The 25,000-nt window shown below is 46.4% G+C and overlaps 2 protein-coding genes across 2 annotated transcripts in view; one reads left to right on the top strand and one right to left on the bottom strand.

The window, feature by feature from the left end:
• The window catches only part of LOC123990488 (inner centromere protein-like), a 100,143-nt gene extending 81,306 nt beyond the window's left edge, over positions 1–18,837 (top strand). The window contains exons 4-9 of the mRNA XM_046291037.1: positions 2,577–2,675; positions 2,875–3,080; positions 4,912–5,103; positions 9,619–9,870; positions 13,757–13,948; positions 17,595–18,837. Coding sequence (XP_046146993.1) covers positions 2,577–2,675; positions 2,875–3,080; positions 4,912–5,103; positions 9,619–9,870; positions 13,757–13,948; positions 17,595–17,750 — 1,097 coding nt within the window. The 3' untranslated portion in view covers positions 17,751–18,837. The remainder of the gene's footprint in view (positions 1–2,576; positions 2,676–2,874; positions 3,081–4,911; positions 5,104–9,618; positions 9,871–13,756; positions 13,949–17,594) is intronic.
• Positions 18,838–21,077: 2,240 nt separating this feature from the next.
• il17a/f3 (interleukin 17a/f3) lies at positions 21,078–23,869 on the bottom strand. Its single transcript, XM_046293157.1, has 4 exons — positions 23,812–23,869; positions 23,236–23,447; positions 22,183–22,323; positions 21,078–21,963 (listed from the first exon to the last, which is right to left on the bottom strand). Exons 1-4 carry the CDS (start codon positions 23,824–23,826, stop codon positions 21,822–21,824), a joined length of 510 nt encoding a protein of 169 aa, XP_046149113.1. The 5' UTR covers positions 23,827–23,869; the 3' UTR covers positions 21,078–21,821.
• Between the last annotated feature and the right edge of the window lie 1,131 nt (positions 23,870–25,000).

Genomic DNA, 25,000 nt, shown 5'->3' with positions numbered 1-25,000 from the left:
CATTGTCCTGCTGGAAAGTGGACCTCCGTCCCAGTCTCAAATCTCTAGAAAAACATCCCCACAGCATGATGCTGCCAGCACCATGCTTCACTGTGGGGATGGTGTTCTCGATGTGTTGGGTTTGCGCCAGACATAGCATTTTCCTTGATAGCTAAAAAGCTCAATTTTTGTCTCATCTGACTAGAGTACCTTCTTTTGCTTCATTTTGTCTTTAAGCAATGGCTTTTTTGCTGACCATTCTTCCGTAAAGCCCAGCTCTGTGGAGTGTACGGCTTAACATGGTCCTATGGACAGATACTCCAATCTCTGCTGTGGAGCTTTGCAGCTCAATCAGGGTCTCTTTGTTGCCTCTCTGATTAATGCCTTCCTTCCTGGTCTGTGAGTTTTGGTGGGCGGCCCTCTCTTGGCAGGGTTTTTTGTGGTGCCATATTCTTTCCAATTTTTTTTAATAATGGATTTAATGATGCTCCGTGGGATGTCACAGAACTCGACACAACTCGAAGGTTACCAAAAAAAGTCTGCGGCATTGAAGTTCCCCAAGAACACATTGTCTCCATCATTCTTAAATGTAAAGAGTTTGGAACCAACAAAACTCCCTAAAGCACCAAGACTTCCTAAAGCTGTCCTCCCTGCCAAACTGAGCAATCAGGGGAGAAAGGCCTTGGTCAGGGAGGTGACCAAGAACCTGATGTTCCTCTGTGGAGATGGGAGAACCTTCCAGAAGGACAACCATCTCTGCTACACTCCACCAATCAGGCCTTATGGTAGAGCGGCCAGATGGAAGCAACTCCTCTGTAAAGGCACATGACAGCGCATTTGGAGTTTGCCAAAAAGGCACCTAAAGGACTCCCAGACCATGAGAAACAAGATTGTCTGGTCTGATGAAACAGAGAGTGAACTATTTTGCCTGAATGCCATGCATCACATCTGGAGGAAACCTGGCATCATCCCTCCCGTGAAGCATGGTGGTGGCAGCATCATGCTGTGGGGATGTTTTTCAGAGGCAGTGACTGGGAGACTAATCAGGATCGAGGGAAAGATGAACTAAGCATAAGATGTCATTGATGAAAACCTGCTCCAGAGAAGGCTCACCTTCCAACAGGACAACGACCCGAAGCACACAGCCAAGACAACGCAGGAGTGGCTTCGGGACAAGTCTCTGAATGTCCTTGAGTGGCCCAGCCAGAGCCCAGACTTGAACCCGATCTAACATCTCTGGAGAGACCTGAAAATAGCTGTGCAGTGACGCTCCCCATCCAACCTGAAAGAGCTTGAGAGGATCTGCAGAGAAGAATGGAAGAAACTCCCCAAATACAGGTGTGCCAAGCTTGTAGCGTCAAACCCAAGAAGACTCAATGTTGTAATCGCTGCCAAAGGTGTTTCAACAAAGTACAGAGTAAAGAGTCTGAATACTTATGTAAAATGTGATATTTCACAGTTCTATTTTTTAATACATTTGTAAAATAAAATAAAATAAAAATCCTTTTCATTATTGTGTATAGATTGATGAGGGAGGGAAACAATGTAATCCATTTTAGAATAAGGCTGTTTGTAAAGTAATTTTAGAATAAGGCTGTATGAAAAGTAATTTTAGAATAAGGCTGTATGAAAAGTAATTTTAGAATAAGGCTGTATGTAAAGTAATTTTAGAATAAGGCTGTATGTAATGTAATTTTAGAATAAGGCTGTATGTAATGTAATTTTAGAATAAGGCTGTATGTAAAGTAATTTTAGAATAAGGCTGTATGTAAAGTAATTTTAGAATAAGGCTGTATGTAAAGTAATTTTAGAATAAGGCTGTATGAAAAGTAATTTTAGAATAAGGCTGTATGTAATGTAATTTTAGAATAAGGCTGTATGTAAAGTAATTTTAGAATAAGGCTGTATGTAAAGTAATTTTAGAATAAGGCTGTATGTAAAGTAATTTTAGAATAAGGCTGTATGTAAAGTAACAAAATGTGGGAAAAGTCAAAGGGTCTGAATACTTTCCGAAAATTTATCTTTTAGAATAAGGTCCTGTATTTATCTGTGATCAGAGAGGAGATGAAGGTCCTGTATTTATCTGTGATCAGAGAGGAGATGAAGGTCCTGTATTTATCTGTGATTTTAGAGATGAAGGTCCTGTATTTATCTGTGATCAGAGAGAGATGAAGGTCCTGTATTTATCTGTGATCAGAGAGGAGATGAAGGTCCTGTATTTATCTGTGATTTTAGAGATGAAGGTCCTGTATTTATCTGTGATTTTAGAGATGAAGGTCCTGTATTTATCTGTGATTTTAGGAGATGAAGGTCCTGTATTTATCTGTGATCAGAGAGAGATGAAGGTCCTGTATTTATCTGTGATTTTAGGAGATGAAGGTCCTGTATTTATCTGTGATCAGAGAGGAGATGAAGGTCCTGTATTTATCTGTGATCAGAGAGGAGATGAAGGTCCTGTATTTATCTGTGATCAGAGAGGAGATGAAGGTCCTGTATTTATCTGTGATCAGAGAGGAGATGAAGGTCCTGTATTTATCTGTGATCAGAGAGGAGATGAAGACCCTGTATATATAACTATATGTGTGTTTCCCCTGCAGCGTACAGAGAGAAGTTGAAAGAGCTCCCCCTAGTGTCTCTGTTCTGCTCCTGCATCGACCCTCAGACCATCGACTGTAAACCCACATACAAAGCAGAAGGTAAAACAACACATTCATAAAGTTTGTTTATAAGTTGTACCTTCCTGACGTTTCATACATTAGTACAACATATTCAGGTAGAAACTAAATAGAAAAGAAGAAGCATTGAAGAAAGAAATACATTTGCAGAATATGTAGAAACATGTGAGCTAGCTAGTTGTCTAAAGGTTGTGTTTTAAAGCTCCTGTCCCATTCCCAGATGCGGTGGATCTGGGCTGGTGTGTGATAAAGGACGTAGAGGTGATAAAGTTGAACAAGCGTTCTTCGGGCCAGGCCTTTGAGGTCATCCTGAAGCCCCCGTCGTTCGATGGCGTCCCAGAGCTCAACGTTACCATGCCCCAACGCAGGGAACTCTCCAAGGAGGAGATCCAGAAGAAACTAGAGGCTGCAGAGGAGAGGAGGAAGGTGAGGAGGACAGGGAGGAGAGGAGGAAGGTGAGGAGACAGGGAGGGGGAGAGGAGGAAGGTGAGGAGACAGGGAGGAGAGGAGGAAGGTGAGGAGACAGGGAGGGGGAGAGGAGGAAGGTGAGGAGACAGGGAGATGGAGAGGAGGAAGGTGAGGAGGACAGGGGGAGGAGGAGGAGAGGAGGAAGGTGAGGAGACAGGGAGGGGGGAGAGGAGGAAGGTGAGGGAGGAGGGGGGAGGGAGGAGGAGGACAGGGAGGAGGAAGGTGAGGAGACAGGGAGGGGGAGAGGAGGAAGGTGAGGAGACAGGGGAGGGGAGAGGAGGAAGGTGAGGAGACAGGGAGGGGGAGAGGAGGAAGGTGAGGGAGGAGGGAGGAGGAGGAGAGGAGGAAGGTGAGGAGACAGGGAGGGGGAGAGGAGGAAGGTGAGGAGGAGGGACAGGGAGGAGGGAGAGGAGGAAGGTGAGGAGACAGGGAGGGGAGAGGAGGAAGGTGAGGAGACAGGGAGGGGGAGAGGAGGAAGGTGAGGAGGACAGGGAGGAGGAGAGGAGGAAGGTGAGGAGACAGGGAGGGGGAGAGGAGGAAGGTGAGGAGGACAGGGAGGAGGAGAGGAGGAAGGTGAGGAGGACAGGGAGCTGGAGAGGAGAGTAGGAAGGTGAGGAGGACAGGGAGGAGGGAGGAGAGGGAGGGAAGGGAGGGGGAGAGGAGGAGGTGAGGAGAGGAGGAGAGGGAAGGTGAGGAGGACATGGAGGGGGAGGAGGAAGGTGAGGAGGAGGGGAAGGTGAGGAGGACAGGGAGGAGAGGAGAGTAGGAAGGTGAGGAGGACAGGGAGGAGGAGAGGAGACAGGGGAAGGTGAGGTGAGGAGGACAGGGAGGGAGGGAGAGGAAGGTGAGGAGGACAGGGAGGGGGAGAGGAAGGTGAGGAGGACAGGGAGGAGGAGAGGAAGATGAGGAGGACAGGGAGGAGGAGAGGAAGGTGAGGAGGACAGGGAGGGGGAGAGGAAGGTGAGGAGGACAGGGAGGAGGAGAGGAAGGGAGGAGGAGGAGGAAGGGAGGAGGAGAGGAGGAGGAGGAGGGAGGAAGGTGAGCAGGACAGGGAGGAGAGGAGGAAGGTGAGGAGGACAGGGAGGAGGAGGAGAGGAGGAAGGTGAGGAGGACAGGGAGGAGGAGAGGAGGAAGGTGAGGAGGACAGGGAGGAGAGGAGGAAGGTGAGGAGGACAGGGAGGAGAGGAGGAAGGTGAGGAGGACAGGAAGGGGGAGGGAGGAGAGGAAGGTGAGGAGGACAGGGAGGGAGGAGGAAGGTGAGGAGGACAGGAAGGGGGAGAGGAGGAAGGTGAGGGGGAGGAGGAGAGGAGACACACAAGGAGACAGGGAGGAGGAGAGGAGACACACAAGGAGACAGGGAGAGGGAGAGGAGGAAGGTGAGGAGGCCTGGGAGGAGAGGAGCACGGAGAGGAGGAAAGGAGACACACAAGGAGACAGGGAGGAGAAGAGGATGATTGTGAGGAGGACAGGGAGGAGTAGAGATACATACACACACTTACCATAGCGATAGAGGACTCTCAAAAGCCCATTTTTATCATGGGCAGCGCCATTGAGGACTTTCACCAATTTGAAGCGGGACTTCCTATTGGTTAAGGAAGGTTCCGTTTATTTACTAATTCATAGAAGTAGAAGAAGAACATTGACTTCTTCAAAATGGAGATGGTCCTCAATGGCACTGCCCATGATCTCAGGCGCCATAATGGGACAGATGTTGTATCCTCTAAGTATCTCTATGGCACAAACACACACCTGTCTGTATCCTGACACCACTGCACACACCGCCCTCTAGTGCCAGGAGGCTGAGCTGCTGAAGCACCTGGCAGAGAAGAGAGAGCACGAGAGAGAGGTGATTCAGAAGGCCTTAGAGGAGAACAACAACTTCATCAAGAACGCCAAGGAGAAGCTGGAGCAGAAGATGGAGGCCAACAAGGAGAACAGAGAGGCTCTACTGGCGGCCATGTTGGAACGACTGCAGGAGAAGGTGATGTTTCGCCGCGGTCATGCTCTTTCTCTTTATTCTCTCTTCAGTCAGTCAAAATCCCTGTCTGTCTGTCTGTCTGTCTGTCTGTCTGTCTGTCTGTCTGTCTGTCTGTCTGTCTGTCTGTCTGTCTGTCTGTCTGTCTGTCTGTCTGTCTGTCTGTCTGTCTGTCTGTCTGTCTGTCTGTCTGTCTGTCTGTCTGTCTGTCTGTCTGTCTGTCTGTCTGTTCTCCTTATTTATTTATCTTGAGTTTCTCTCTCTAGTCTCTTTCTACTCTCTCTCTCTCTCTCTCTCTCTCTCTCTCTCTCTCTCTCTCTCTCTCTCTCTCTCTCTAGTCTCTTTCTCTCTCTCTCTCTCTCTCTCTCTCTCTCTCTCTCTCTCTCTCTCTCTCTCTCTCTCTCTCTCTCTCTCTCTCTCTGTCTCTCTCTAGTCTCTCTCTCTCTCTCTCTCTGTCTCGCTCTCTCTAGTCTCTTTCTACTCTCTCTCTCTCTCTCTCTCTCTGTCTCTCTCTCTAGTCTCTTTCTCTCTCTCTCTCTCTCTCTCTCTCTCTCTCTCTCTCTCTCTCTCTCTCTCTCTCTCTCTCTGTCTCTCTCTCTCTGTTTCTACTCTCTCTCTCTCTCTCTCTCTCTAGTCTCTCTTCTACTCTCTCTCTCTCTCTCTCTCTCTCTCTCTCTCTCTCTCTCTCTCTCTCTCTCTCTCTCTCTGTCTCTCTCTCTCTAGTCTCTTTCTACTCTCTCTCTCTCTCTCTCTCTCTCTCTCTCTCTCTCTCTCTCTCTCTCTCTCTCTCTCTCTCTCTCTCTCTCTCTCTAGTCTCTTTCTCTCTCTCTCTGTCTCTCTCTCTCTCTCTCTCTAGTCTCTCTCTCTCTCTCTCTCTCTCTCTCTCTCTCTCTCTCTCTCTCTCTCTCTCTCTCTCTCTCTAGTCTCTCTCTCTCTCTCTCTCTCTCTCTCTCTCTCTCTCTCTCTCTCTCTCTCTCTCTCTCTCTCTCTCTCTCTCTCTCTCTCTCTCTCTCTCTCTCTCTCTCTCTCTCTCTCTCTCTCTAGTCTCTTTCTCTCTCTCTCTCTCTCTAGTCTCTTTCTCTCTCTCTCTCTCTCTCTCTCTCTCTCTCTCTCTCTCTCTCTCTCTCTCTCTCTCTCTCTCTCTCTCTCTCTCTCTCTCTCTCTCTCTAGTCTCCCTCTCTCTCTAGTCTCTCTATCTCTCTAGCATCTCTCTCTCTAGTCTCCCTCCCTCTATTTTATTTACTGTGCCTTGAAAAAGTATTTGCTCCCTTTCTGATTTTCTCTATTTTTTGCATATTTTAAACACTGAATGTTATCAGATCTTCAACCAAAACCTAATTTTAGATCAAGGGAACCTGAGTTTACAAATAACAATAGCTCTCTCATCTTCACTCACATCCAGCTTGCTATAGACCACCTTCTGCCCCCAGCTGTGCCCTGGACACCATACCCCATCTATCTTCAGAGCTCGTGCTGCTAGGTGACCTAAACTGTGACATGCTTAACACCCCGGCCATCCTACAATCTAAGTGTGATGCCCTCAATCTCACACAAATGATCAATGAACCTACCAGGTACAACCCCAAATGCGTAACCATGGGCACCCTCATAGATATCATCCTAACTAACTCGCCCTCCAAATACACCTCTGCCTTTGTCAACCAGGATATCAGCGATCACTGCCTCATTGCCTGCGTCCGTAATGGGTCAAACGACCACTCCTCATCACTGTCAAACGCTCCCTAAAACACTTCAGCAGGCCTTTCTAATCGACCTGGCCGGGGTATTCTTGAAGGATATTGACCTCATCCCATCAGTAGAGGTTGCCTGGTTGTTCTTTAAAAGTGCTTTCCTCATCATCTTAAATAAGCCCCGTTCAAAACATTTGGAACCAGGAACAGATATAGCCCTTGGTTCACTTCAGACCTGTTTGCCCTTGACCAGCACAAAAACATCCTGTGGCGTACTGCATTAGCATCGAATAGCCCCAGCGATATGCAACTTTTCAGAGAAGTTAGGAACCAATATACACAGGCATTTAGGAAAGCAAAGGCTAGCTTTTTCAAACAGAAATTTGCGCCCTTTAGCACAAACTCAAAAAAGTTCTGGGACGCTGTAAAGTCCATGGAGAATAAGAGCATCTCCTCCCAGCTGCCCACTGCATTGAGGATAGGAAACACTGTCACCACCGATAAATCAGTGATAATTGAGAATTTCAATAAGCATTTTTCTACGGCTGGCCATGCTTTCCACCTGGCTACACCCATCCTACCCCGGTCAACAGTCCTGCACCACCCACAGCAACTTTCCCAAGCCTCCCCCATTTCTCCTTCACCCATATCCAGATAGCTGATGTTCTGAAAGAGCGACTAGATAATCTGGATCCTCGCTTTCAAAAATGATCTGCCGAAATGGTTGCAACCCCTATCACTAGCCTGTTCAACCTCTCTTTCGTATCTTCTGAGATCCCCAAAGATTGGATAGCTGCCACGGTCATCCCCCTCTTCAAAAGGGGAGACACTCTAGACTCAAACTGCTACAGACCTATATCTATCCTGCCCTGCCTTTCTAAGGTCTTCGAAAGCCAAGATAACAAACAGATCATCGACCATTTCGAAACCCACCATACCTTCTCCTCTATGCAATCTGGTTTCCAAGCTGGTCATGGGTGCACCACAGCCATGCTCACGGTCCTAAACGATATCATAACCACCATCGATAAGAGACAATACTGTGCAGCTGTATTCATCGACCTGGCCAAGGCTTTCGACTCTGTCAATCACCACATTCTTATCGGCAAACGCAACAACCTTGGTTGCTCAAATGACTGCCTGTTTTCCGGACTTCTGGCTGTCTCTATGTGGGTAACACAGGGTTCAATCCTCAGGCTGACTTTTTTCTCTGTATATATCAATGATGTCACTCTTGCTGCTGGTGATTCTCTGAACCACCTCTATGCAGACGACAGCATTCTGCATACATCTGGCCCTTCTTTGGACATTGTGTTAACAAACCTCAAGACGAGCTTCAATGCCGTACAACTCTCCTTCCGTGGCCTCCAATTGCTCTTAAATACAAGTAAAACTAAATGCATGCTCTTCAACCAATCGCTGCCTGCACCTGCCCGCCCATCCAGCATTACTACTCTGGACGGTTCTGACTTAGAATATGTGGACAACTACAAATACCTAGGTGTCTGGTTAGACTGTAAACTCTCCGTCCAGACTCACATTAAGCATCTCCAATTCAAAGTTAAAACTAGAATTGGCTTCCTATTTCACAACAAAGCATCCTTCACTCATGCTGCCAAACATACCCTCGTAAAACTGACTATCCTAACGATCCTTGACTTCGGCGATGTCATTTACAAAATAGCCTCCAACACTCTACTCAGCAAATTGGATGCAGTCTATCACAGTGCCATCTGTTTTGTCACCAAAGCCCCATATACTACCCACCACTGCGACCTGTATGCTCTCGTTGGCTGGCCCTCGCTTCATATTCGTTGCCAAACCCACTGGCTCCAGGTCATCTATAAGTCTTTGCTAGGTAAAGCCCTGCCTTATCTCAGCTCACTGGTCACCATAGCAGCACCCACCCATAGCACACGCTCCAGCAGGTATGTCTCACTGGTTACCCCCAAAGCCAATTCCTCCTTTGGCCATCTTTCCTTCCAGTTCTCAGTTCTCTGCTGCCAATGACTGGAACGAACTGCAAAAATCACTGAATCTGAAGACTCATATCTCCCTCACTAGCTTTAAGCATCAGCTGTCAGAGCAGCTCATAGATCACTGCACCTTTACATAGCCCATCTGTAAACAGTCCATCCAACTACCTCATCCCCACACTGTTATTTATTTTATTTATTTTGCTCCTTTGCACCCCAGTATCTCTACTTGCACACTCATCTTATGCACATCTATCACTCCAGTATTTAATGCTATATTGTAATTATTTTCACCACTATGGCCTATTTATTGCCTTACCTCCCTTATCTTACCTCATTTGCACACACTGAATATATACTTTTTTTCTACTGTATTATTTACTGTATGTTTTGTTTATCCCATGTGTAAGTCTGTGTTGTTGTTTGTGTCGCACTGCTTTGCTTTATCTTGGCCAGGTTGTTCTCGACTAGCCTACCTGGTTAAATAAAGGTGATATTAATTTATATATATTTTTTTTAAATATGCAAAATAGTGAAAATTAGAAAGGGGGCGGGCACTTTCATTTGTCCAATAGGAGCTCTTGGTTTATTTATCAAACTCTTTCTTTCATCTCCCTCTCTCTTCCACTTACCAGTCTCTCTCAATTTGAATTTTTTTACACTTTCAAAAGAAAAATTAATTAATGAATATTATAAAGACACTTAACATTATTTTTGTTTCTGTCAGATCATTTCCATGTTGATTACCTTCATTAGGAGCTTTTGCTTTATGCTGTTTTTCCGTCTGGGTTTTACCGAATTAATGCTAATAGATTCCTGAATGTAAATATTGTTGTTGTTTTCCTGTGTGGCAGGACAAACATGCAGAAGAGGTGAGGAAAAAGGTACTAGCTTTAGCAGATGCGGTGGATCTGGGCTGGTGTGTGATAAAGGACGTGGAGGTGATAGAGTTGAACAAGCGTTCTTCGGGCCAGGCCTTCGAGGTCATCCTGAAGCCTCCGTCGTTCGATGGCATCCCAGAGTTCAACGCTACCATGCCCCAACGCAGAGAACTCTCCATGGAGGAGATCCAGAATAAACTAGAGGCTGCAGAGGAGAGGAGGAAGGTGAGGAGGACAGGGAGGAGAGGAGGAAGGTGAGGAGGACAGGGAGGAGAGGACGGTAGGAAGGTGAGGAGGACAGGGAGGAGAGGAGAGGAGGAAGGTGAGGAGGACAGGGAGGGGGAGAGGAGGAAGGTGAGGAGGACAGGAAGGAGGGGAGGAGGAAGGTGAGGAGGACAGGGAGAAGAGTAGGAAGGTGAGGAGGACAGAGAGGAGAGGACGGTAGGAAGGTGAGGAGGACAGGGAGGAGGAGAGGAGGAAGGTGAGGAGGACAGGGAGGAGAGGAGAGGAGGAAGGTGAGGAGGACAGGGAGAAGGAGAGGAGGAAGGTGAGGAGGACAGGGAGGAGAGGAGAGTAGGAAGGTGAGGAGGACAGGGAGGAGGGGAGGAGGAAGGCGAGGAGGACAGGGAGGAGAGGAGAGGACAGGAAGGAGGGGAGGAGGAAGGTGAGGAGGTGAATGCACCAATTTGTAAGTCGCTCTGGATAAGAGCGTCTGCTAAATGACTTAAATGAGAGGAGGAAGGTTAGGAGGACAGGGAGGGGGAGAGGAGGAAAATGAGGAGGACAGGGAGGAGAGGAGAGGAGGAAGGTTAGGAGGACAGGGAGGGGGAGAGGAGACACTAGGAGACAGGGAGGAAAAAATGAGACACATGGAGACAGGGAGGAGGGGAGGAGACACACAAGGAGACAGGGCGGAGGAGGGGAGACACACAAGGAGACAGGGAGGAGTAGAGGAGACACACAAGGAGACAGGGAGGAGTAGAGGAGACACACAAGGAGACAGGAGGGAAGAGACACTAGGAGACTGGGAGGAGGAGAGGAGACACACAAGGAAACAGGACGGAAGAGACACTAGGAGATGGGGAGGAGGAGATGAGACACTAGGAGACAGGGAGGAGGTAGAGGAGACACTAGGAGACAGGGAGGAGTAGAGGAGACACTCATGGAGACAGGGAGGAGGAGAGGAGACACACAAGGAGACAGGGAGGAGGAGGGGAGACACAAGGAGACAGGGATGAGTAGAGGAGACACACAAGGAGACAGGGGGAGGAGTAGAGGAGACACACAAGGAGACAGGAGGGAAGAGACACTAGGAGACTGGGAGGAGGAGAGGAGACACACAAGGAAACAGGACGGAAGAGACACTAGGAGATGGGGAGGAGGAGATGAGACACTAGGAGACAGGGAGGAGGTAGAGGAGACACTAGGAGACAGGGAGGAGTAGAGGAGACACTCATGGAGACAGGGAGGAGGAGAGGAGACACACAAGGAGACAGGGAGGAGGAGGGGAGACACAAGGAGACAGGGATGAGTAGAGGAGACACACAAGGAGACAGGGAGGAGTAGAGGAGACACACAAGGAGACAGGGAGGAGTAGAGGAGACACACAAGGAGACAGGAGGGAAGAGACACTAGGAGACTGGGAGGAGGAGAGGAGACACACAAGGAAACAGGACGGAAGAGACACTAGGAGATGGGGAGGAGGAGATGAGACACTAGGAGACAGGGAGGAGGTAGAGGAGACACTAGGAGACAGGGAGGAGTAGAGGAGACACTCATGGAGACAGGGAGGAGGAGAGGAGACACACAAGGAGACAGGGAGGAGGAGGGGAGACACAAGGAGACAGGGATGAGTAGAGGAGACACACAAGGAGACAGGGAGGAGTAGAGGAGACACACAAGGAGACAGGAGGGAAGAGACACTAGGAGACTGGGAGGAGGAGAGGAGACACACAAGGAAACAGGACGGAAGAGACACTAGGAGATGGGGAGGAGGAGATGAGACACTGGGAGACAGGGAGGAGGTAGAGGAGACACTAGGAGACAGGGAGGAGTAGAGGAGACACTCATGGAGACAGGGAGGAGGAGAGGAGACACACAAGGAGACAGGGAGGAGGAGGGGAGACACAAGGAGACAGGGATGAGTAGAGGAGACACACAAGGAGACAGGGAGGAGTAGAGGAGACACACAAGGAGACAGGAGGGAAGAGACACTAGGAGACTGGGAGGAGGAGAGGAGACACACAAGGAAACAGGATGGAAGAGACACTAGGAGATGGGGAGGAGGAGATGAGACACTAGGAGACAGGGAGGAGGTAGAGGAGACACTAGGAGACAGGGAGGAGTAGAGGAGACACTCATGGAGACAGGGAGGAGGAGAGGAGACACACAAGGAGACAGAGAGGAGGAGGGGAGACACAAGGAGACAGGGATGAGTAGAGGAGACACACAAGGAGACAGGGAGGAGTAGAGGAGACACACAAGGAGACAGGAGGGAAGAGACACTAGGAGACAGGGAGGAGGTAAAGGAGACACACAAGGAGACAGGGCGGAGGAGGGGAGAAACACAAGGAGACAGGGAGGAGTAGAGGAGACACACAAGGAGACAGGGAGGAGTAGAGGAGACACACAAGGAGACAGGAGGGAAGAGACACTAGGAGATTGGGAGGAGGAGAGGAGACACACAAGGAGACAGGGACGGAAGAGACACTAGGAGATGGGGAGGAGGAGAGGAGACACTAGGAGACAGGGCGGAGGTAGAGGAGACACTAGGAGACAGGGAGGAGTAGAGGAGACACACAAGGAGACAGGGAGGAGGAGAGGAGACACTAGGAGACAGGGAGGAGGAGAGGAGACAGGGAGGAGGTAGAGGAGACACTATGAGACAGGGAGGAGGTAGAGGAGACACTAGGAGACAGGGAGGAGGTAAAGGAGACACTAGGAGACAGGGAGGAGGTAGAGGAGACACTAGGAGACAGGGAGGAGGTAGAGGAGACACTAGGAGACAGGGAGGAGATAGAGGAGACACTAGGAGACAGGGAGGAGGTAAAGGAGACACTAGGAGACAGGGAGGAGGTAGAGGAGACACTAGGAGACAGGGAGGAGAGGAGACACTAGGAGACAGGGAGGAGGTAGAGGAGACACTAGGAGACAGGAAGGAGGAGAGGAGACACTAGGAGACAGGGAGGAGGTAGAGGAGACACTAGGAGACAGGGAGGAGGTAGAGGAGCCACTAGGAGACAGGGAGGAGGAGAGGAGACACTAGGAGACAGGGAGGAGGAGAGGAGACAGGGAGGAGGAGAGGAGACAGTAGGTGACAGGGAGGAGGTAGAGGAGACACTGGGAGATGGGGAGGAGGAGAGGAGACACTAGGAGACAGGGAGGAGGTAGAGGAGACACTAGGAGACAGGAAGGAGGAGAGGAGACACTAGGAGACAGGGAGGAGGTAGAGGAGACACTAGGAGACAGGGAGGAGGTAGAGGAGCCATTAGGAGACAGGAAGGAGGAGAGGAGACAGGAAGGAGGAGAGGAGACAGGGAGGAGGAGAGAAGACAGTAGGTGACAGGGAGGAGGTAGAGGAGCCACTAGGAGACAGGGAGGAGGAGAGGAGACACTAGGAGACAGGGAGGAGGTAGAGGAGACACTGGGAGATGGGGAGGAGGAGAGGAGACACTAGGAGACAGGGAGGAGGTAGAGGAGACACACAAGGAGACAGGGAGGAGGAGAGGAGACACTAGGAGACAGGGTGGAGGTATAGGAGACACTAGGAGATGGGGAGGAGGAGAGGAGACACTAGGAGACAGGGAGGAGGTAGAGGAGACACTAGGAGACAGGTAGGAGGAGAGGAGCCACTAGGAGACAGGGAGGAGGTAGAGGAGACACTAGGAGATGGGGAGGAGGTAGAGGAGCCACTAGAAGACAGGGAGGAGGAGAGGAGACACTAGGAGACAGGGAGGAGGAGAGGAGACAGGGAGGAGAGGAGACAGTAGGAGACAGGGAGGAGGTACAGGAAAAGAGGAAGATGAGGCAGGGAAGACACACGCATAATCACACTCACCATAATCCATGTCTGTTTGTATCCTGCTCCTGATACCCTCACACTGCCCTCTAGTGCCAGGAGGCTGAGTTGCTGAAGCACCTGGCAGAGAAGAGAGAGCACGAGAGAGAGGTGATTCAGAAGGCCTTAGAGGAGAACAACAACTTCATCAAGAACTCCAAGGAGAAGCTGGATCAGAAGATGGAGGCCAACAAGGAGAACAGAGAGGCTCTACTGGCGGCCATGTTGGAACGACTGCAAGAGAAGGTGATTGCTTTCTTTCTCTCGAGTTTCTTTCTCTTTCCCTCTAGTCACGCTCTCTGTCTCTCTCTCTATAGTCTCTTCTCTAGGAGAAGTAACGTTTATCTCTCCTTTCTTATTCTTGAGCTTATCTGTCTCTATCGCTCTCTATTTCTATATATCTCTGTATCTTTCTCCTAACTCTCTTTAATCTCCCTCTCTCTTTAGTCTCCCCCTCTCTTTAATCTCCCTCTCTCTTTAGTCTCCCTCTCTCTTTAATCTCCCCTCTCTTTAGTCTCCCTCTCTCTTTAGTCTCCCCCTCTCTTTAGTCTCTCTCTCTCTTTAGTCTACCTCTCTCTTTAATCTCCCTCTCTCTTTAGTCTCCCTCTCTATTTAGTCTCCCTCTCTCTTTAATCTCCCTCTCTTTAGTCTCCCTCTCTTTAATCTCCCTCTCTCTTTAGTCTCTCTCTCTCTTTAGTCTCCATCTCTCTTTAATCTCCCTCTCTCTTTAGTCTCCCTCTCTTTAATCTCCCTCTCTCTTTAGTCTCCCTCTCTTTAATCTCCCTCTCTCTTTAGTCTCCCTCTTTAATCTCTCTCTTTAGTCTCTCTCTCTTTAGTTTACCTCTCTCTTTAATCTCCCGCTCTCTTTAGTCTCCCTCTCTCTTTAGTCTCCTGCTCTCTTTACATTTACATTACATTTAAGTCATTTAGCAGACGCTCTTATCCAGAGCGACTTACAGTCTCCCTCTCTCTTTAGTCTCCCTCTCTCTTTAGTCTCCCTCTCTCTTTAGTCTTCCGCTCTCTTTAGCCTCCCTCTCTCTTTAGTCTCCCTCTCGCTTTAATCTCCCGCTCTCTTTAGTCTCCCTCTCTCTTTAATCTCCCTCTCTCTTTAGTATCCCTCTCTCTTTAGTCTCCCTCTCTCTTTAGTCTCCCTCACTCTTTAATCTCCCTCTCTCAATAGGCACTCTTGCTCTTCAGTCTCCCTCACTCTTAAATCTCCCTCTCTCAATAGGCACTCTTGCTCTTCAGTCTCGCTCACTATTTAATCTCCCTCTCTCTTTGACATTCCTCTTTCCCTCTTTATCTCCTCTTTCTTTAGTCTCCTCTCTCTTTAGTCTCCTTTCTCTTTAATCTCCCTCTGTCTTTAGTCTCTCTCTCTAGTCTCTCTTTCTCTCTCTTTTTAAATCTCCCTCTGTCTTTAGTCTCCCTCTTTAGTCTCTCTCTCTCTCTTTAGTCTCCCTCTCTCTTTAATTTCCATCTCTCTTTAGTCTCCCTCTCGCTTTAATTTCCATCTCTCTTTAGTCTCCCTCGCTCTTTAGCCTCCCTCTCTCTTTGTTCTTCCACTTCCTCTTTAGTCTCCTCTCCTTCTGACTTTAGTCACCCTCTTTCCTTTAGAACCTCTCACTTTAGTCTCTCTACTCTAGTCTCCTCTCTCTAGTCTCTCTCTCTCTAGTCTCCCTCTCTCTAGTCTCTCTCTCTAGTCTCTCTCTCTCTAGTCTCCCTCTCTCTGGTCTCTCTCTATCTAATCTCCTCTCTCTAGTCTCTCTCTCTCTAGTCTCCCTCTCTCTAGTCTCTCTCTCTAGTCTCCCTCTCTCTAGTCTCTCTCTCTCTAGTCCCTCTCTCTCTAGTCTCTCTCTCTAGTCTCCCTCTCTCTAGTCTCTCTCTCTCGTCTTCCTCTCTCTAGTCTCTCTCTCTCTAGTCTCTCTCTCTAGTCTCTCTCTCTCTAGTCTCCCTCTCTCTAGTCTCCCTCTCTCTAGTCTCCCTCTCTCTAGTCTCTCTCTCTCTAGTCTCTCTCTCTCTAGTCTCCCTCTCTCTAGTCTCTCTCTATCTAATCTCCTCTCTCTAGTCTCTCTCTCTCTAGTCTCCCTCTCTCTAGTCTCTCTCTCTAGTCTCCCTCTCTCTAGTCTCTCTCTCTCTAGTCTCTCTCTCTCTAGTCTCTCTCTCTAGTCTCCCTCTCTCTAGTCTCTCTCTCTCGTCTCCCTCTCTCTAGTCTCTCTCTCTCTAGTCTCTCTCTCTCTAGTCTCTCTCTCTCGTCTCCCTCTCTCTAGTCTCCCTCTCTCTAGTCTCCCTCTCTCTAGTCTCTCTCTCTCTAGTCTCTCTCTCTCTAGTCTCTCTCTCTAGTCTCCCTCTCTCTAGTCTCTCTCTCTCGTCTTCCTCTCTCTAGTCTCTCTCTCTCTAGTCTCTCTCTCTAGTCTCTCTCTCTCTAGTCTCCCTCTCTCTAGTATCTCTCTCTCTAGTCTCCCTCTCTCTAGTCTCTCTCTCTAGTCTCCCGCTCTCTAGTCTCTCTCTCTAGTCTCCCACTCTCTAGTCTCTCTCTCTCTCTCTCTCGTCTATTGTCCTAGTCTAGTGTCTCTCTCTCCTAGTCTATTGTCTCTCTCTCCTAGTCTATTGTCTCTCTCTCCTAGTCTATTGTCTCTCTCTCCTAGTCTAGTGTCTCTCTCTCCTAGTCTATTGCCTCGCTCTCCTAGTCTATTGTCTCTCTCTCCTAGTCTAGTGTCTCTCTCTCCTAGTCTAGTGTCTCTCTCTCCTAGTCTATTGTCTCTCTCTCCTAGTCTAGTGTCTCTCTCTCCTAGTCTATTGCCTCTCTCTCCTAGTCTAGTGTCTCTCTCTCCTAGTCTAGTGTCTCTCTCTCCTAGTCTATTGTCTCTCTCTCCTAGTCTATTGCCTCTCTATCTTACTCTCTTTCTGTCTCCCTTTAGTTAATCTATTCTAACTCTCTAAAAAATGTGCATCACCACAAATTCTCATCTAGCGTATATTCCTCCTGTCTAAAATCTCAAACCTCATAATTATACAGACACTAAACCCATTCTGGTGTTTAGCTTGTCCAAGTTTTTGTCTGGTCATTCCCATGTTGAGTATCTCTCTTGAGAACCTCGGGAGATGTTTGTTTTTGTCTGGTCATTCCCATGTTGAGTATCTCTCTTGAGAACCTCGGGAGATGTTTGTTTTTGTCTGGTCATTCCCATGTTGAGTATCTCTCTTGAGAACCTCGGGAGATGTTTGTTTTTGTCTGGTCATTCCCATGTTGAGTATCTCTCTTGAGAACCTCGGGAGATGTTTGTTTTTGTCTGGTCATTCCCATGTTGAGTATCTCTCTTGAGAACCTCGGGAGATATTTGTTTTTGTCTGGTCATTCCCATGTTGAGTATCTCTCTTGAGAACCTCGGGAGATGTTTGTTTTTGTCTGGTCATTCCCATGTTGAGTATCTCTCTTGAGAACCTCGGGAGATATTAGTTTTTGTCTGGTCATTCCCATGTTGAGTATCTCTCTTGAGAACCTCGGGAGATGTTTGTTTTTGTCTGGTCATTCCCATGTTGAGTATCTCTCTTGAGAACCTCGGGAGATGTTTGTTTTTGTCTGGTCATTCCCATGTTGAGTATCTCTCTTGAGAACCTCGGGAGATGTTTGTTTTTGTCTGGTCATTCCCATGTTGAGTATCTCTCTTGAGAACCTCGGGAGATGTTTGTTTTTGTCTGGTCATTCCCATGTTGAGTATCTCTCTTGAGAACCTCGGGAGATGTTTGTTTTTGTCTGGTCATTCCCATGTTGAGTATCTCTCTTGAGAACCTCGGGAGATGTTTGTTTTAGTCTGTTCATATCTGGGTTTTACCGACTTAATGCTAATAGATTCCTAAAATGTAAATATTGTTGTTGTTTTCCATGTGGCAGAATAAACACAGCGAAGAGGTGAGGAAGAAAAAAAGACCTGAAGGAGGAAGCCAGCTGGAAGACGAGTGGAGCGAGGGGAGCGAGAGAGCGAGGGAGCGAGGGAGTGAGGGAGCGAGGGAGCGAGGGAGTGGGTTTTGTGAGTCAATAAAAAAATAGACCTGAAAACAAGCCAATCTGAACTATCATGCTAATGTATACGGTAACGAATTGGAACAAGTGTACAAAAATAAACAGGGATTCCAAAACACACAACAAAAACATTGTGATGAAATAAAAGAGACAAGGACGTGTCTGGCTGGCAATGTAAGGTGCACCAGGGTGTGAGTGGATCTAGGTGTGAATGGATGTTTTAATGACTATGTTAATTATGTGGGGACAGGCAGAGTGAATCTGGTGTTTGTGGTGGAACACAGTGGAGTGGTAGGCTATCAATATGGTGCCTCAGTCAGCGCCGAAACATACAGTACCGCACCCTCAGAGCCCACTATCCCAGAGCTGACTGAACACACCCTCAGAGCCCACTATCCCAGAGCTGACTGAACACACCCTCAGAGCCCACTATCCCAGAGCTGACTGAACACACCCTCAGAGCCCACTATCCCAGAGCTGACTGAACACACCCTCAGAGCCCACTATCCCAGAGCTGACTGAACACACCCTCAGAGCCCACTATCCCAGAGCTGACTGAACACACCCTCAGAGCCCACTATCCCACTAGCTGGCTGAACACACCCTCAGAGCCCACTATCCCAGAGCTGACTGAACACACCCTCAGAGCCCACTATCCCAGAGCTGACTGAACACACCCTCAGAGCCCACTATCCCAGAGCTGACTGAACACACCCTCAGAGCCCACTATCCCACTAGCTGGCTGAACACACCCTTAGAGCCCACTATCCCACTAGCTGACTCAACAACATCCACACTCTGTATCTCACTTGCAGGCGCTTACACATCAAAATGATTTATAGTGTTATATGTTTTTCCCTACAGCTTTATTGGGATGCTGTAACCAACTCATGCATGTCATTCACTCATGCACTATTCTGAATTTACCGGGGAACACTGGCAATGATAAATCATTGGTGTATATCAGACAAAAGATTGGATTGTGTCATTGGAAAAGGCTAAATATGTCTCAAATACTCTCAAATAATTTTAGCAAATGTATTAAAAATGACATACAGAAATATCTCATTTACGTAAGTATTCAAAACAGTCAATAAATGTTTGAATCCACTTTGGCAGCGATTACAGCTGTGTGTCTCTCTGTGTAAGTCTCTAATAACTTTGCACACCTGGATTGTACAATATTTGCACAAATTCTTCAAGCTCTGTCAAGGTGGTTGTTGATCATTGCTAGACAGCCATTTTCATGTCTTGCCATAGATTTTCAAGCCAAGTTAAGTCCAAAATGTAACTAGGCCACTCAGGAACATTCGCTGTCTTCTTGGTAAGCAACTCCAGTGAAGATTGGGCCTTGTGTTTTAGGTTATTGTCCTGCTGAAAGGTGAATTAGTCTCCCAGTGAAAAGCAGACTGAAGCAGGTTTTCGTCTAGGATTTTGCCTGTGCCATTACTTTTATTTTTGATCCTGAAAAACTCCTCAGTCCTTAACGATTACAAGCATACCCATAACATGATGTAGCCACCACTATACTTGGAAATATGGAGAGTGGTCCTCAGGGATGTGTTGTATTGGATTTGACCCAAAACAGAACACTTTGTATTCAAGACAAAAAGTGAATTGCTTTGCCACATTTTTTTGCAGTATTACTTTAGTACCTTGTTGCAAACAGGATGTATGTTTTGGAATATTTAAATTCTGTACAGTCTCCCTTGCCACTCTGTCAATTAGGTTAGTATTGGAGAGTAACTACAATGCTGTTTATTCATCCTCAGTTTTCTCCTATAACAGCCATTAAACTATGTAACTGTTTTGAAGTCCCCATTGGCCTCATGGTGAAATCCCTGAGAGGTTTCCTTCCTCTCTGGCAACTGAGTTAGGAAGGATGCCTGTATCTTTGTAGTGACTGGGTGTATTGGTACACCATCCAAAGTGTTGTTGTTTTTTATCCATCTACCAATAGGTGCCCTTCTTTGTGAGGCATTGGAAAACCTCCCTGGTCTTTGTGGTTGAATCTGGGTTTGAAATGCACTGCTTGACTGACGGACCTTGTGGGGTACAGAGATGAGATAGTCATTACAAAAATCATGTCAAACACTATTATTGAACACAGAGTGAGTCCATGCAACTTATTATGTGACTTAAGCATATTCTTTTTACTCCAGAACGTATTTAGGTTTGCCTTAACTTGGCGCGGCAGGTAGCCTAGTGGTTAGAGCGTTAGGCCAGTAACTGAAATGTTGCTGGATCGAATCCCTGAGCTGACAAGATACAAATCTGTTGTTCTGCCCCCTGAACAATTAATCCACTGCTCCCCAGTAGGCCGTCCTTGTAAATAAGAATTTGTTCTTAACCTCTTGCGTCCACCCGACACGCAGGCGTCCCATCTAGACATCTGGAAATGCAAATGCGCTACGCTAAATGCTAATAGCACTCGTTAAAACTCAAACGTTCATTAAAACACACATGCAGGGTACTGAATTAAAGCTACACTCGTTGTGAATCCAGCCAACAAGTCAGATATTTAAAATGCTTTCCGGCGAAAGCGTGAGAAGCTATTATCTGATAGCATGCAACACCCCAAAAGACCCGCAGGGGACGTAAACAAATTATTTAAAAAATAATAATAATAACAATTAAGTAACAAAGGGGTTGAATACTTGAGGGGTTGAATACTTGAGGGGTTGAATACTTGACATGAGACATTTCAACTTTTCATTTTTAATTCATTTGTACAATTTCTAAAAACATAATTCCACTTTGACATTATGGGCTATTGTGTTTAGGACAGTGACACAAAATCTCAATTCAATCGCTTTTTGTTTTGGGAGGGATTCAGTTCATTTGCATGGAAAAATTAATTAATTGCAATGCATCTGATCACTCTTCATAACATTCTGGAGTATATGCAAATTGCCATCATACAAACTAAGGCAGCAGACTTTGTGAAATGTAATATTTGTGTCATTCTCAAAACGTTTGGCCACGATTGTACATAATGTCCTACTTTTTACCAGAGCCCTATGGGGGTCAGGGGCAATGGAGGTCTGGACCTATGGGGTCTGGGTCAATGGGGGTCTGGGTCAATGGGGGTCTGGGTCAATGGGGTCTGGGTCAAAAGGAATGCAATACATAGGGAATAGGGTGCTCAGACTTCATTGTGGCATTGTGGGAAATGTGTGCCCTGTATTGCTGGGAATGTGAACATTTGACTTGCTATGTCTTTATGTGTGTTGTTTTGTTGACTGAACTCACAGCTCCAGGTGATCTCTCTTCTCTGTCCTCTGTTGTTTACATGTCCGTCATTTAGCAGACACTCTTATCCAGAGTGACTTGCATAATAAATACTAACAACACATTTAGAACAAAATAATATAATTTATTCAGAAACACATTAAGTGGTAAGTGTTCATTCTACTACAAACTAGGGTCAATATTTAGTCACAGGCTAAATATCATATGGACATTCCTATGCAATAAGAATACTTGAATGAAAAAAAATGAATGTTTACATTGACATTTTAGTCTTGTGCAACTTAACGTTAATGATGTCACTGTCATTTATATAAACAGGTACAATTTAATTAACAAGTCTTTTAAAGGAATACTTCGGCATTTTGGCAATGATAGCAGATACTCCTAGACTTCGCCATTGTGCTAACGCTAGTTAGCATCGGCTCACAAAACTACCTCTAACTTCCTTCATACTAAACACAGAGACATAAAAATGGTATCCACGGCTTCGTCTGACTCTGGGGAAGTAGACAAAGGGCATCATTGCCAAAAATCCCAAAGTATCCCTTTAAATAAACAAGTTATTTAAACAAGTAATTTAAATGAACTAAAACACGGTGGGAGAGTATGAACAGAGAATGTGAACCCTGACCTCAGACGTTTTCCAGGTAGACTATATGTCAAACACATCAACGTTCATTCCTCCCTTCCAAGACATCTACGTTACAGCCATGCTACTCTACAGAGTTTAGGGTCCATTTCGATCAGGAAATGTACAAGATAATCAGATATCCGGTTTTCCATGGAAACTTTTTATATTGAAAGAATTTTGAAATGATTTTCCTTGAATTAGGAGTTTTCTTATTATCACTGCTTCTGATGGAAAACGCTGGGTCTCACACAGGTACAGCCCACATTTACACTCTCACTGTCCAGTTTGTAGAAATAACCCTTCTTCCTCCCCTTCTTCCTCCCCTTCCCTCCGCTGCAGCCCTTCTCTCCCTGAACCCTGCAAAAAAAAGTCCCCAAAGGTCAGACAACTGATTCAGATATATTAATTATAACATTTTTTTTTTTTATTAATTAAAAAGTACATTTATCACCCTTTTATTTCTCAAGCAAAAGTGAATTTAATTCAATTCAATACATGAAATGTATCCCCTGAGGAGCGATTTAAGATAAGGTAAGTCAGTAATCGTAATAATATCATAATATGTCCAAAGATTACCTGCGGAGCACCAAGGTCTGATGGAGTATGGGTTTGGACTCCAACCCCATGTCCTCTTCTCCGTCTGGGGTTAGACAGCCAGACCTCTGGCACTGAGCCTGGGAGATATGTTGAGGGACCCGGGTCTCATCGTATGTGTCGCTGGTTAGGGAGAGCGGGCGGAATAGGGGGGTGGGGAGGGGAATATATATATATAGAGAGAGAGAGACAGGGAGAGAGAGAGAGACAGGGAGAGAGAGACAGGGAGAGAGAGACAGAGAGGGAGAGAGAGGGAGACAGAGAGAGAGAGAGACAGAGAGACAGGGAGAGAGAGAGAGAGAGAGAGAGAGAGAGAGAGAGAGAGAGAGAGAGAGAGAGAGAGAGAGAGAGAGAGAGAGAGAGAGAGAGAGAGAGAGAGAGAGACAGAGAGAGACAGAGAGAGAGAGAGAGAGAGAGAGAGAGAGAGAGAGAGAGAGAGAGAGAGAGAGAGAGAGAGAGAGAGAGAGAGAGAGACAGAGAGAGAGAGACAGGGAGAGAGAGAGACAGAGAGAGACAGGGAGAGAGAGAGAGAGAGAGAGAGAGAGAGAGAGAGAGAGAGAGAGAGAGAGAGAGAGAGAGAGAGAGAGAGAGAGAGAGAGAGAGAGAGAGAGACAGAGAGAGACAGAGAGAGACAGAGAGAGACAGAGAGAGAGAGACAGAGAGAGAGAGAGAGAGAGAGAGAGAGAGAGAGAGAGAGAGAGAGAGAGAGAGAGAGAGAGAGAGAGAGAGAGAGAGAGAGAGAGAGAGAGAGAGAGACAGTGAGAGAGAGACAGTGAGAGAGAGAGAGAGAGAGAGAGAGAGAGAGAGAGAGAGAGAGAGAGAGAGAGAGAGAGAGAGACCTGTTATTCGTCGCCTAAAGAAAGAACTCGTAAAGTGTATATCATCGAGACACAAAATGCCACAAGACACATTTAATAATATATATATATATGGAAAACCATTCTATTTCAGTTAAACTTGTCATTTATGTCAATTGTTTTAGTTCTGAACACATCACATCCATGTCCAACAGTAGCTGTACTATAATAAAGTCACCTGTATGTCCACGGAGAGAGAGACCTGGTGGCTTTATGAAGGACAGGGAAGACAGCGGTCTTCAGGTTAGGATCCAGAACTAAACCTACAGTCATTACTCCAAAGACCTCGACTGGTCCGGAGCCATTGGCTGCCTTCCGTTTGGTCTCCTGGCATTTCTTACGTCCATCCAGTGACATGATCAGACCCAGCACCAGTAAACCTCTGAAGACCTGACCAACGCGACAGAGTTTCAATACACGTTCACCTATATCTATAATAACACTTGTAAAATGGTGGTCATTTAGTAACGAACAGCACATAAAGTTATCGTGATACAAAGGCTGGTTTACACAGACAATCCAATTCTGATCTTTTGCCTAATTATTGGAAAGACCAATTAGAGGAAAAAGATCAGAATTGGGCTGTCTGTGTAAACGCAGAAAAACAAAGTCTAAATTAAATGTCACAATCAAAAATAAATTGGCAGAAAAATGTCACCTATCCCCACCCTTACCTGATATCCCAACAGGCAAAACTGTACATAGTGAAATTGTCCTATTCGTAGCAAGGAGTTAAACAACAGTTGAGACTCACCATGACCAGAAGCATATCTCTCTCTCTCTCTGTCTCTGTCTGTCTCTGTCTGTCTGTCTCTCTCTCTCTCTCTCTCTCTCTGTCTATCTGTCTCTGTCTGTCTCTCTCTCTCTCTCTGCTGTCTGTCTGTCTCTTCAGAGGGAAACGTTGCTGTGACAGAATGTTTCAAGTTGCCTTTGTTCTAGAAGCAGGGAGGGTTCCAACGCTGTACGTATTTCCGGTGACTGTCGTCAATCAACAGATAACACACTTAGATCCAAAAATATTAATGATGTAGTTCGATTTTATTTATTTTTTTTATCCCAGAGATAGTATCAAGATGTTTCAGAACATATGTAAATGAAATGCAAAACCATAGAATATCTATTAAGTATTAATTAAAAACCAAGGTTGGGGTCAATTCCATTTTTAATTCCAGTCATATCAGGAGCTACACTGAAATTCTAAATTCAAATATCTTCAATGCTTTTTCAATGAGCAAAAAACAATGTTCACTGGAATTTGGTGAACATTCTGAATAGACTGGAATCGAAATGGAATTGATCCCAACCTTGGTTGTTAATAGAGTGGGTTTGAGAGAATCATGTCAGCAGGAACACATGTCAACATAAACCTCAGGTTTAACTCAGGAAGTCAACATATAACTGTTTAATGGTAGTGTGCTACAGAATCCCATATAACTCTGTTTAATGGTAGTGTGCTACAGAATCCCATATAACTCTCTATAATGGTAGTGTGCTACAGAATCCCATATAACTCTCTATAATGGTAGTGTGCTACAGAATCCCATATAACTCTGTTTAATGGTAGTGTGCTACAGAATCCCATATAACTCTCTATAATGGTAGTGTGCTACAGAATCCCATATAACTCTCTATAATGGTAGTGTGCTACAGAATCCCATATAACTCTCCAGAATATAACTCTCTATAATGGTAGTGTGCTACAGAATCCCATATAACTCTCTATAATGGTAGTGTGCTACAGAATCCCATATAACTCTCTATAATGGTAGTGTGCTACAGAATCCCATATAACTCTCTATAATGGTAGTGTGCTACAGAATCCCATATAACTCTCTATAATGGTAGTGTGCTACAGAATCCCATATAACTCTGTTTAATGGTAGTGTGCTACAGAATCCCATATAACTCTCTATAATGGTAGTGTGCTACAGAATCCCATATAA

The sequence above is a fragment of the Oncorhynchus gorbuscha genome, linkage group LG12, assembly GCF_021184085.1.
Source record: "Oncorhynchus gorbuscha isolate QuinsamMale2020 ecotype Even-year linkage group LG12, OgorEven_v1.0, whole genome shotgun sequence".
Classification (NCBI taxonomy): domain Eukaryota; kingdom Metazoa; phylum Chordata; class Actinopteri; order Salmoniformes; family Salmonidae; genus Oncorhynchus; species Oncorhynchus gorbuscha.
This window is presented reverse-complemented; position numbering and strand designations above follow the sequence as displayed.

Bases quoted from the DNA above. Each gene is read 5' to 3' on its own strand.
- il17a/f3 (XM_046293157.1), bottom strand. The intron at 22,324-23,235 runs GTGACTTTATTA...CTCCCTAACCAG, and splicing joins CTCTCTCCGTGGACATACAG to CGACACATACGATGAGACCC. The intron at 21,964-22,182 runs GTAATCTTTGGA...TTTTTTTTGCAG, and splicing joins CAGACCTTGGTGCTCCGCAG to GGTTCAGGGAGAGAAGGGCT.